At 47.0% G+C, this 12505-nt stretch overlaps 1 protein-coding gene across 50 annotated transcripts in view; it reads right to left on the bottom strand.

Annotated features, from left to right (window-relative positions):
* Positions 1-12505, bottom strand: part of syne2b (spectrin repeat containing, nuclear envelope 2b) — a 95892-nt gene that overhangs the window by 75754 nt on the left and 7633 nt on the right. For 49 of the 50 annotated variants that reach the window (XM_048975638.1, XM_048975641.1, XM_048975643.1 and 46 more), the window contains exons 3-28: positions 12425-12486; positions 11716-11811; positions 11541-11618; positions 11334-11426; positions 10750-10937; positions 10426-10625; positions 10226-10326; positions 10018-10107; positions 8499-8615; positions 8161-8298; positions 7906-8070; positions 7699-7811; positions 7437-7605; positions 6814-6910; positions 6182-6381; positions 5911-6075; positions 5668-5805; positions 5463-5564; positions 5189-5365; positions 4694-4852; positions 3403-4407; positions 3184-3318; positions 1958-2151; positions 1242-1329; positions 646-722; positions 403-526 (exon numbers count right to left, since the gene is read on the bottom strand). In XM_048975638.1, the coding sequence (XP_048831595.1) occupies positions 403-526; positions 646-722; positions 1242-1329; positions 1958-2151; positions 3184-3318; positions 3403-4407; positions 4694-4852; positions 5189-5365; positions 5463-5564; positions 5668-5805; positions 5911-6075; positions 6182-6381; positions 6814-6910; positions 7437-7605; positions 7699-7811; positions 7906-8070; positions 8161-8298; positions 8499-8615; positions 10018-10107; positions 10226-10326; positions 10426-10625; positions 10750-10937; positions 11334-11426; positions 11541-11618; positions 11716-11811; positions 12425-12486 (4271 nt within the window). The remainder of the gene's footprint in view (positions 1-402; positions 527-645; positions 723-1241; positions 1330-1957; positions 2152-3183; positions 3319-3402; positions 4408-4693; positions 4853-5188; positions 5366-5462; positions 5565-5667; positions 5806-5910; positions 6076-6181; positions 6382-6813; positions 6911-7436; positions 7606-7698; positions 7812-7905; positions 8071-8160; positions 8299-8498; positions 8616-10017; positions 10108-10225; positions 10327-10425; positions 10626-10749; positions 10938-11333; positions 11427-11540; positions 11619-11715; positions 11812-12424; positions 12487-12505) is intronic. The other variant, XM_048975640.1, reaches the window with a different exon arrangement.

Here is a 12505-nt window from a genome sequence, read left to right as displayed (position 1 = left end):
AAATAACAAATGTTAGACTTTCCCTATGTTTATGTTTCTGGAGAAAAATGAATATTGGCCAGGACATCATCAGATTTTTAAATATTCAAATATCAAAGTCAGTACGGTATTGGTTGGGCTGTACGCCAACGTTCTCCACCACTGTCTGCCTTGGTTGTAACCACTCCTTGCAACCAGCTATCTGCAGACACCTGGGCAAGTTGTTCAGTCTATTGGTGACATTCATCTCAGCTGAACTGAATCAATCCAATAATTCCCCTCCCCCACATAAAAAAAAAATTATACTCACTAAATGACCACTCACACATGGAAAAAAATCTTAATTCTTGGCTGAAATGAAGACAAATTCATTTGTTCCAGTAAATATGATATGGCTAAGGTAACAGAGGGGAGAGAACACACCTGTACTTCTTGCAGCAGGCAGTGCAAGCCAGATAAGGAGGCGGGGCCTGGTGTAAGCTCCGCCCACATACGCTGCTGGACTTTAGCCAGCTGAGCCTGGAGTGCGGTCCTGGAAGCCTGATAGCTGTGGAAGACACACCTTAGCTATCTGTCTCACTTCACACACCACTGACAACACTGATTCTACCATATACAGAAGTTCTACGAGTTACATTCTTGTCACAGAACAGAAATTAATCCTACTTCTTCAGCATTTCCTGTTTGGAAGCCAGCTTCTCAGTCGGATGCCTCTGTTCAAAGCTTGCTAAACCAGCAGTCATCTGAAAAAATAGAGCAAAAGAAATTTCGAGTTTGCTCACATCTAAGCATGAGCAGACAGTAACTATGGTAACACTGTACTTGATGGCGTACAAATGATATGGTATTATGCTGTTACCTATATATTAACCACAAATTAAGTCTTAGTTATACACCGATCTCATATTCTGTCATCATTAATGACTCGTGACACAAGCTTTATCCCAAGCAGTTATTATGTTTGCTACCATATTTGTTAATTCTGTAAACCGTTGTGAACTACTGAAGGAACTAGTAAGGAACTACTGATTAATAAATCGAGATGTGTCATTTATCCCCAGTAGATGATATTTGTTCATGATCTGTAACTTCGGTAGAAACTGAATTACTAATCATTTGTGCTCCATCAAGTGTTACTGTATCTATAAAAGTGACATCAGGTCAATTTAAAATCTCATATCAAAACAGTTAAATCAACAACATGCTTAAAATATACCAACTAAAAAAATGTAATGAACTAGAAATGAATTTTGTGATGGTACCTCTGAGCCGACAGGGCTACATGGAGAACTGGCAGTCAGAACAGACACTTTCTGCTGCGGGTCGCTTTCCATGGGCGCTGTGGGGAACCTGATAAATGTAAATAAGAGTTAGGAGGATCCACACTGCCAGATGTCTGTCTTCAACCTGGAGCTACGAAGAGACTCTTCAAAGCCATATCCCCTTCAGGTGAAAGCATGCTCTTTATGTTTGCAGCTTGTGGTGATCGCTTGGCGACTTCCTAAGCAGGCAACAACCATGCATCTTGCAACCTTGATAAATTATCTCCAGAAAACGGAGTGTAACAGCAAGTTCCAGCCTTCCCTGACACAAATTCCCCTGGTTCTCGTCTATTTTTTTTTGTTGCCTCGACACGCCCTGCTTTCCTGAAAGCCTCATGATGATGTTCTGTTCGTAATGAAAGACAATGGTGACTGCCGCGTTCCCTTATTTATTACAAAAAGAAACATCACCTTACATTGCTCTGTTCCGTTACAGCCATTTATGCAAGACTTGCCTATTCTTTTATGAAAGCTTAAATTTCTTGCTTAAGTTTCTTGTTCACAAGAGGAAAAAGCTAAGCTTGTCGCCTTCGCTCCAAGTCCGATTCTGTGACCAGCATGGCACCTGCTGGCTACTCTGGGGGTATCACTAGCTGAGGCTAAACAGGGTGCAGTTGCTGGCCCCATTCTGCTCCTCTCCCATCTCGCATACTTACCCTAAGCCTGCAGAGGGTGTGTCACTGTCCCCGCTGAATTGGCGCTGGATGGCAGCCAGTCGCCTCTCGCACTCCCGGAGCTGGGCCTGGGCCAGGCGGTGTGCATCCTCTGGGCTCAGGGTGTCGCACAGCTCTCGCAAGGCTTCCAGGTGCCGCCCGGCCTGCTCCAGGCTGCCCTCTGCAGACAGACACGCCTGGGAAAGACACACATCTCTGAGGTCCTATTAAAACTCCCTTCTCCAAAATACCTCCACCAGCCACCCCTCCCCGCAGCATTATCTTCCCCAACCAAAAACTGCTAAAACTAACCTGGATCTGGCAACTGACAATGCAATGTAACCCTTAGGTCACATACCTGATCCCCAAACCTGCTTAGCTACCTCTAGCACCACCTCATCCTCTGCAGGCTCTATAGTGCCAAACCTGGTAGCACATCACACTGCTGCCATGCTCACTTCCAGCCCTCACACCAGTCATGCACTGCGCATGCAGCTACATTAGTAAGAGGACTTACGGTACCTGTTGCTTGTGAGAGTGTCTAGAGGCTGCGCTGGGGCTCTTTTAACGTGTATCTAGCATCTCAAAGTACCAGTGCTAAGACACTCATATCTCAAAATGCTTCCAAAAGGCGGCTATGTCTAAAATGTAATGCAAAAAAACGTTTAGGGCTCAAATTTAAGGAAGGAAGTCTGCAGAGTTTGACTATTGCAAAATACTGACTATGCTTACTCAGCCTCCTTTCATAGTTTTTCATTTCTGTGGCTGCATGTCTGTGTTTCTGACATTAAAATTCATTCACATACGTCACCCTTGAATTCATTTATTGCTGGTTAGATGTTACAAGCCCAAGCTAAGAACATGACAACATGAATGCACGAAGAAGTAAAGGTAACAAAATCAGGCATTCTGCATGCCGACACTACTCATGCCTCTATGCAGAGATGACAGAAGGTCCCTTCAGTTACAGGAACAGGGCAGCCTTGCCATGTTCTCTTTGGCTTCAGCAGGTTTGACTCCTGGTTGCTACAGCACAGTGTTTCCCAATCTGGTCCACTGGACCCACAGTTGGTCCATGTTTTTTGTTCCCTCTGAGCTCTTTGCTAGAAAAGTCCACATTTTTTGTTCCGGGTCCCCAAGGACCAGATTGGGGAACACTGCTCAGAACACTGGACTGGGGAACACTGCTATAGTAGGACCAGCAGTGCACAATGTAGGGCTACCCCTACCTCCCACTGCGTCTGGACCGACTGCGTGAAGAACTCCAGGTCTCTGAGCTGAGCCTCGGTGCAGAAGGCTTCCATACCCTCTGCTGCCCTCAAGAACTCCTCCAAGAGTTCAGGGTCCAGTGTCCTCAGGGTCTCCTGTGGGAACAGTGGGTTCACATTCTAATATCACTGGTGCTTTTCTTTCTGTTTTTTTTAAGGGATTAAAACGTTACCACCTACCTCCTTTTTTATAATTTCCTCTTCAGAGATACTTTTATCATTGAATGCCATAATAGTCTCTAGGATGTGGTCTTGTAGACAATGTTTGGCTTCCTCAAATCTGTCCCTAGCGAGCGCTTGTGCCTTAGCATAGGCCTCTGTGTAGGCCCGGGGAGGGGCCTGTGCGAGAACTGGAACCCTGGTGGCAGGAATACAGTGGGGCCGGGACTGGGTTTGGTCCTGGACCACAGGTTGATTCTGAATCCATAGCTGAGACAAGGTTTGGGCCTGTGCTCCAAGTGGGGTTAAGGCTAAGGATTTGGGTGGAACCTGGGACTGAGCCTGAGCCCATGGTTGATTATAGCCATGTGTTGGGGCTTCAGCTTGAGTTATGGAAGAAGCTGTGAAAGATGATTCAGCTTCTATGTGGCGCCAAGGTGCAGACTGCAACTGTGGCTGAGTGTAACCTTGGGTCTGGCCTTCAGACAAAGTTTGGGAGGAAGCTGGGAAGGGTGACCGAGTCTGGTTACAGACCCAGGATGCAGTGTGGACCTGGCTCTCGGGGTTTTTATTAGCCCAGGGTCTGGTGCTAATTTGTCGTTGAGGACTTTTGGGTTCAGTTTGGGCTTGAGATTTAGTTTGAGGTTGCTGCTGATTCTTGGTCTGGGTAAATACACTAGGCTGAATGGGCTCTGGCTGAAGCTGGGGAGGCAGCTGAGCCTCAGTCATACCCTGCAAATACGAGTAGGTTTGGACCTGTGGTGGGAGCTCTGTGGAATCATGAGTACTAAAGTCAGATGTGGACTGAGCCTCCTCCTGTGCCTCTGCATGGTCTCCAGATATATAAGAAAGATGGGGTTCATCCTGTGGCAGAGCTTGGGGTTGCAGGGTCTGTGCCTGAACACGGTCAGGCATTTCTGATCCTTCTTCAGTGCACATTTGTACAAAAATCTTAGGTGGTGGCTGATCTCCGGTGGGACTCCTGTCTCGCCTGGATCCCAGAGAGCTGAGCAGCCCGACAGCCTCCTGCGGTGGAGGAGAAATCCTTCTGTGAAGAGCTGTATTATAATTTGTGGCTGATGTTCTCAGCAGTGATAGAACCCAGTAAGAGAGGTGGTAAGTGTTAAGGTTCTTTTTCTTAAGGTTCATCCTACCAAGAACTTTGAAGATGAGTATGTCTTATAGCTGTTTTATCTGTGTCATTAGAAGAGACTGGGACTAACGAAAACTGCAACACCCAGGAGAAACAGCAGAAGAAGATTACACTGAAAAATGCTGAGAGTAGAGAAACTATGAGGACTGTAATCAGCACCTGAGACTGGACCACAGCCGCTCTCACTCTATCCTGCATCACACTTGCGATCAGATACTGCAATGGCGAGTTCTTCTGCGCTGACATAACCATGACCTGCAGGTCCTGCTCCTCCGTCACCGCCTGACCCTCCAGCTGCAGTCCACGAGAGATCATGTCCTGGTGGATATCAGAGAAGCAGTGCTGAGAAGGGACGAAGTGTGGGACCCCACGGAATCGGCATTACGAAAGGGCTAAAAGGAAACCGCGATGAACACAGTCTATATGTCATCTCACAAAGTAGACCTCTTACATCTCAGTTGTCACTCACATCGTAAATTTCATGGGCAGAGTACAAAAAAAATTGTGTCAATGCAATTTTCCAATGCCGCATTTAACTATAGATTCAATAAGATATAATGTACTGGCTTTGCCTTAAAATAAGAAAAAAAAAGAAAATTAATCATGCAAACACATCTAATTCTGAAGATCGGAATTGCACTCAAGGAAGCTTACCCTGGCCCTGGGATCTTGCCCCCTGCTGTACTTGACCTCCCCCTCCAGCAGGTGGCAGTACAGTTCTCTGGCCTCCGCCTCCCAAAGTTGCAACTCAGCCAGCCGGCTGTCTAGTCCAGATACACTCCGCTGCAGCTCCTCACAGACACTCTCTGCCTCACAAATTGTGTGCATCACCTACACATACATATACAGACACCAATAACATGATTAATTACATAAAGAGTAACAGTAGCTCAAACAAAGAAACGGATGCAGGGGACTGATCCAGTACCTCAGGGAGGGAGAGTCTGAGTTTCTGCAACATCTCAGAAGTACAGTCTAGAGATGGGACAAGATCATCCAGGTCTACCTTCTCAAACCTCTTCAACATAAACTAGAACACAGACATAAGGATCTGTGAGTTCCACCCATTCCGGATTTATAGGGTGCTGACTGGTAAGGAGACCATGTGAATTATAGCCTTCTCTCATATGTACCTGCAACCTCTTTCGGTATGTGCGCAGGGGCCCGGATGACACCTCCACAGGCTCCTTCATCAGCTGGGCAGCTTCCCGCATCAGGGCCTGAACAGCCTGGGGACTTTCCTGGCTGTTGCCAGGCTGGGAAACAGCAGCCTGAGTGAAGGAGCAGGGAGACAGCCAGAACTGGAATTAGGGGACATAGCTGCCCAAATCAGAGGCCTAGCTTGGAATTCGAGGAAGGACATGTTTCATACTTACCAATTCGTTTCTCGTTACAAAGTCAGCCCACTGCGTGTTAACCTTATGTAGCTCGTCAGCCAGGAGACGGCGCGTCCGCGGATCGGTCACCTCAGTCAGGAAAACCCCCACCTCGGTTAGCTGCGTCTGGAGGGACCTCCACTCGGCTGTCGCTTCAGGGCTCCCCTGAAAAACAAAGAAACACACATTCTGACCCAAAGGACGTCCCCTTCCCTAGAGAACAGTACGTCTGTGTCACCAAGCATGAATTATCATATCATGCCATATGTACCTCTATTGTCTGAGAGGGGAAATGGGACTGAGTGTCCTGCTGCAGCCAGGCATGTATAGAGCTGCTGGCCTCATGGTAAGAGTCCCATGCAGACAGCACACGTCCCAAGAAGGCCCTCGCTGTTGGCACTTCCTCCATTTTTGCTGTAGCCTCAGTCTCTGCCTCCTTCACCTGCTGGCTGATCTGTTTGTTGTCAGCAGCTAGGGGACAGCATGTGCAAACAAAAAACATGCATGAACAAAATCACCCACCAAACCTACTACCACTAAGATGAAACTATCATTCAACATCACACTTGACCCACTTGTTTCACCTAGTAAATCTCACTATATAGTTTCTACCCTGTCAGAGATTGCATTTGTTGTTCCTGTTTTGCAATCATCCCTAATGGAGCCTTGTTATAATTACAAGCAGGACACTGACAACGTCCATTTCAGTGTGAAATGTTAGTTCTCTGAAGATGACAAAGACAGGTCATTCATTATTATAAGTGAGGGTGCTTACTGAGCAAAAATCAGTACAAGCAGCTTGAGTCACTTTTTGAGAAATGTTAACTGAAATGGATGTGCAAGGGAGCGCGGGGAACAGTGTGTGACACACGCAGGAGCACCTCAGAGACTCTACACACGTACCAAGTGCTGACTTGCTTGTGTATCTGCTGGCTATCAGCTTCAGCTTCTGCAGATTGGCCTCCAGAAGGGAAAGCAGATCCTCCTTCTCCACAGTGTCCTTAGAAAACATACAGGGCAGACAAGGCCTTCTGCTTCATGCTTCTGCTGACAATGCTGAAGTTTCCTCAACCCAAACGCCCCCACCGCTGTCACTTGCATTTTCGCCGCATTCTACGCTGGCCTGTTTTACATTAATACCAAAGACTGACTCTCACGTCACATGACTTCTGCCACAAACCCCAGTTTTTAAATCTACGAACAAGCGTGGCCAGTTTGAGGCTGTTCTGAGCAGTTCCATAAAGCACATCAACGCAAAACATTCCTTCTTCAACACAATGTCTCACTCGCATCCACCTCACTGCCTAGAATCACAGCAAACAATCGCTCACTTGCAGCAACAGATTTTTTTCCTTTGAAGCCACAAACACCCACATGGGCTTTGAGACCCAACAAAAAAATGGTGTGGGACTCTTCATATCTAAAAATAACGTACTCAGGGTATATGCCAAATAATGCCAAATGCAAAACTCACTACGCTCCTTCACAGTGGTGACTGACGTGGCAAATTGCTGACGGTCACTTACATGCCAGTCCTGCAGGAGCACACGCACAGCCTCCTGGGAGCCGCAGGGTCTCCTCCAGGTCCGCAGCTTGTCTGTGATGCGGCTCAGCAGATGCAGAACCATGTGCCGGTATTCCTGGTACTCCAGCTTGATGCTGTGGTACTTGGCCGTAACCCTTATACTAGTGAACCTGTGGGGGAAGCACGGTGTAACAGAACCATCACACTGGGGTAATGAGATTGAGCTGAAGGCTGGGCAGGTGGTACATTTACTGAAATACAACCTTCTCTTCAGCTCATCCAGCTTGTCTGTGGGCACCAAAATAGCTCCGTATTCATCCATGTTGTGGAAAGTCTTCACAGTCCTCAGCTGAAAACCCATCTCCTCCAATGATGTCTGTCAGAAGACAAAAGTTCAGGCTAAGCAACAAGAACACCAGCTAGATGGATAATACCAGGACAAGAAAGAACAAGAAGGTGGAAATAAAGACCTTGAGAAGGTCCAGCTTGTTCCGAGCCTCCTGAGAAGCTTGGTCATGGTCTTGGGCATCACCAATCTCTGTCGCCAGCACCTCTTCTACACGAAGCAGCCAGTGGCCCACAGAGTCCAGGGGAGCAGGCAGGTTCAGGTCCAGTTCCGTTTTGTATTTCCGCAGCTGCAGATGCCAGGCACTCAGGTCAAACATAACACATGCACCAATGTAGTAAGGATGTCCACCACATATGCCAGTATACAGTCAACTGACCTTCTCTGCCAGCGAGTCCCAAGCACTTCTCAGGGCACGCTGCTCCTTGCTCAGCTGGGGGGTTCGGCGCATGGCGGTCAGCAGGGGCATAACTGGCCTCCGTTGTTCATTAAAAGATGTCAAGAAGGTCTGGAAGACCTGAAGGTGGCACAAGCCGTGGCAGTCAGCCAATAACCTACCACATCAATGGCTGCTAGGTTACAGAGGCCTCCACTATTTAGATCAACCTCCACAGTATCTTTCAGAGGTTACATTTCACTTATTCTAAATGTGATGCTGACCTGTGTTTCTCCCTTCACTTCAACATGTTTATATATGGTATCCTCTGCGACACTTACGTGGTACCTCTCGGCGTAGCTCTCTCCCTCCGTGGAATCCCACCCCTCCAGAAGTTCCTCATAGGCTTGCAGCAGCCAGCCAGTCACCTCTCTGGCCTTCTCATTGGCAGAGGTCTGCTTTAAGGACAGAAACACCATTGGCTGAACATATTAGTAGCATAATTGCCCTACAAAACTCACCTTAATTTCCTAGAGGTTTCTTTCTAGGAGGTTAGGCTGCAAATGCTGTTGTGGGTTAACAAGCATTATAAAATGTTGGAGGTAGAAGTTCTGCATGGTAAGTGGGCAAGACCCAGCACCATTCCTTCCTAAGAGGAAGCCATCTCTGATGAATGGATGATCACCTACTTGACTGGGGATTATGGATGCAAAGTCATAGCAGCACTTTTGGGAACGCTACACTTGACCCAAGCAATTATAGAAAACAATGATGAATAAGAATAAAACTGACAAGCAGTAAGACAATCCAGAGGGAGGGAAACGGCCGTTATGGGCAGCAGGCTGTGGGATGGACATAAAGAGAGTTTACCCCTGGAGCAGAATGCCTGGAGTCAGATTCACTTATATGATATGGAGATGCTCTGACCAGGGTGTGTCGAAGCAGATGTGCCTAATCAGAGAATTAGGGGGGTGGGGGTGATGAATCAGGGTAGGGCACATGACAGATAGCAACAAACAAGATGTTCAGACCTGTGTCAACAACCCACAACGCGGTAAAGGCTACCATTCAAACAAACAAACAATCTCGTTCCATACTAGAGATCCCTTTCTCCAAAGTGACCTCAAACATCATACCCAATAAAAGGAAATTATTTGAATTTTTAAGTACCTGTTGGCTCAGCTGCATGGACTCGTGCTGAGACACTAGTCTTAGTTCAACACATTACACCCATTCTAGGGTCTTATCTATTTGTGCATATACCTCCGGTACAGAATAATTAATAGTCTTTGATCCATCCATCCATCCATCCATCCTGCAATCGCTTATTCAGTACTAGCTGGAGCCAGGCCAGAAGAAAAGACAACAATGTAGGCTCACGGACACAATCACATAATTCAGGCAATTTGGAGTTGACAGGTAATCTAAGCATATGTTAGACTGCAGGAGGAAGCCAGAATACCCAGAGTCAAATCACACAATGCAGAGAGAGCACAGAAACTCACACACACAGAAAAACACTAAGCAGGGTGCAGCACTGAAACCTGGAAGTATGAGGCAACAGAGCTTCACAATGAGCCACTATGCCGTCCTCCTGGATCAAACATCTGATACCACCTCAGCTACAGCAGACTATTACAAATGCCACACAATTACCTGCCTCAAACAATACAGAACTGAGCAGCATATCTTTCCATAGTAACATAACGCTGTTTGACAAGGTCAAAAGGAGCTGTCCCCCTTTTTCTTGTGAACAAGACACAATGGAAAAAGTAATGCCTTAGCACAAAGACTGTATATCTGTTTATCCAGTGCAGCATGACATGCTGTTGCAAAGCAGCCTCCATGCAGGTGATCTACCTGGCGCAGGGGGGAGGCACCAACAGCAGGGGTGAAGTGGGTGGGAAGGCTGATAGGAGAGAGGCACTTAGGAGGAGTCAAGTAATGTGTCTGCACAGAAATGGAGATAGGTTAAAGGTCAAAGACTGAGAGCACAACCACAGAGTGGGGGAGAGGTGGCTCTGAGGAGTAAGGGATATATCTTATTGTCATGAGACAAAAGACATACCTGCATCTCTTCCTCCGACACAGGCATTTCTTTTGAGTACTGCAAGAACTGAGCCACATACGTCATTATGGACTTTTCATCTGGGTCTCTAATGTCTACATCTGCATAAGGACAGAAGCAGAAACAAGTGTTAGCATATGGAGTCACAAAATGTCAGCCATCTTTGTAGCCCCAGTCCAGGTGCAATGCATTGTGGTTACCTGCAGGCTCCAGGAGCCTGGGGATCTGCAGCTCCTTCTCCGCGATCCGGAAAGCTTCTTCTAGGTTCTGCCTGTTGGTTCTGTTCCAAGCCTTTGACAGCTCCACCAGGTTGGGACGAAGGGAGTGTAGGATGGCCAGGAAGACCACACCGCTCCGCCAACTGGACTTAAAGTCCTTGACGTTGAGGGTACAACCGGCCCTGCCGATGACAAAAAGCAGAAGGTGTTCGACCAGGCAGTCTGAGCTGGACATGGGCAGTTTGCTGGGCGTCACATAGAAGAAGCGAATAGAACACTGTAACCTTTCCAGGACAAGGGGCTCACCTCTGACACTGTTCACGGACCCACAGCAGCAAGGCCTTCTTGGCAGAGATGCGAAAGCGCGTGTGCAGCGGAGAGCCACGGCGGGGGGCAGAGCCGCTGCTGGCCACCGAGCTGGAGTCCAGGCTGGCCAGTGACTCTATGGAGGACTGGCGTGAGGTGAAGGACAGCGTGCTGGCCAGCTCCTCAATCTGGAGCAGCATGAAAAGCCAGACACAAGGGTTACACTTATGGGGACACAATTCCACATATAAAGAAAACGGCTGCTTTTGCCCCCAACTAAAGGTCTAATATTAATTTAAAAAATACCTCTTATCAAATAAAACCTCGAGATCTACACATTACTTGTAGTGCTATAGTTAATTTCCATTGCAGATAATGCGTACATATAATTTGCACCCTGAATCTGATAGAGTTATGGAGGTCAAAAAGATGCCTGACAAACACCTAAGGTTACACAGTTTGTCTGTACCCTAACAAGACATTTAGTCCAATGTTAAGCTACAGGAAACCTGACTACTTGTTCCAGCTGTTCCCCCATTTGCACAAGCAAGGGACATTATGTGAACCAACAGTAGAACACTCACATGAAAGTGGAGGATGATGGTCCACACAAGACCCAAGATGATGGAGGGCTTGCCATCAATTATGTCAGGAATGTGGATGTTTACCAGTTTGATCTGCAACCACACAAGCCAGCACAAAGAATGACCTCACACTGTAACATTTAATGCCCATAACCATCAGGACATCCATGGCAGCTGAATCAAACCAGAGGAATGAGTGAGACTCACTGATTTCCTCCTTAAAAAGGACAGGGCTGCCTCGATGTTGCTTCTTTCCTGGAAGAAACCTCGGCCTTTCTCCCGACTCTAGGAGCAGCACAGTGGGGTCAGCTATGGAAATGCCCAGTCCCTATTTCCAAGAAGATCAAAAGGACCCTGCTCCCAATGCTCCCACAGAACTCACCATCCTCTGACCACTCATAACCTCCAGCAGGTCCAGTAGCCGAGACCCATCTCGAAAATCACTAAACAGGTCTAGTACTGCACATGGTGGCTTCCTCTGGTGAACAGCAGATATTAGTAGTAGTCATTAGACTGCCACCATCAGGTCACTTGCAGAATTACAATCCTTCCAAACTCTAACCCATTTTACCACCCCAGATAAATTTGGAAAAAGGTGCAGGTCCAGAAATTACTACTGCCACAAAATTTAGAAGGCAGAGTGGCTCATTTTCTGTGTGGGGTAATGAAAAGGCAGCCCCAGTCATAAATTTTAAATACATTTCCAGTAGAAATGGCATTCTGTAACGCTACATGGGCCAAGGGGAAAATCAAACTCTTTCACACACAGTCATTACTAGGTATTACTAGAACAGTTAAACGGCAAAGGGGTGGGGTTCTTGTTGCTCTGGGTTTGCATGTTCAGCTCTTAGAACTCTATTAATATCTCAGCCCCTGTCACATGCACATTAGACCCCTTCCAGAGTAGGGGGGGTCCATGCAGGACTACTACTAATCAAACCAACGACTCAGTCTTTCACAAACAACTTTGGTATTTGATACAGCAGCAGAAGAAAGCATCTCAATTTAGTCATCTGATCTCATGATTCTGTGTCTTATTTCTTTAGTAACTGATTAAAAAGGTATTATGCTTCTTTTTGGTTGGGACTAACCTTGGAGAGCTGTGCATTGATCCAGTTGGTGAATGTTCTCTTCTGAATCTGCTCCTGTTCAACTGTGCAGGACAAAACTAT

Source organism: Brienomyrus brachyistius, chromosome 14 (genome assembly GCF_023856365.1).
Source record: "Brienomyrus brachyistius isolate T26 chromosome 14, BBRACH_0.4, whole genome shotgun sequence".
In the NCBI taxonomy this organism is placed as follows: domain Eukaryota; kingdom Metazoa; phylum Chordata; class Actinopteri; order Osteoglossiformes; family Mormyridae; genus Brienomyrus; species Brienomyrus brachyistius.
The sequence above is the reverse complement of the archived record's forward strand: the minus strand, read 5'-3'. Positions and strand labels throughout refer to the sequence as shown.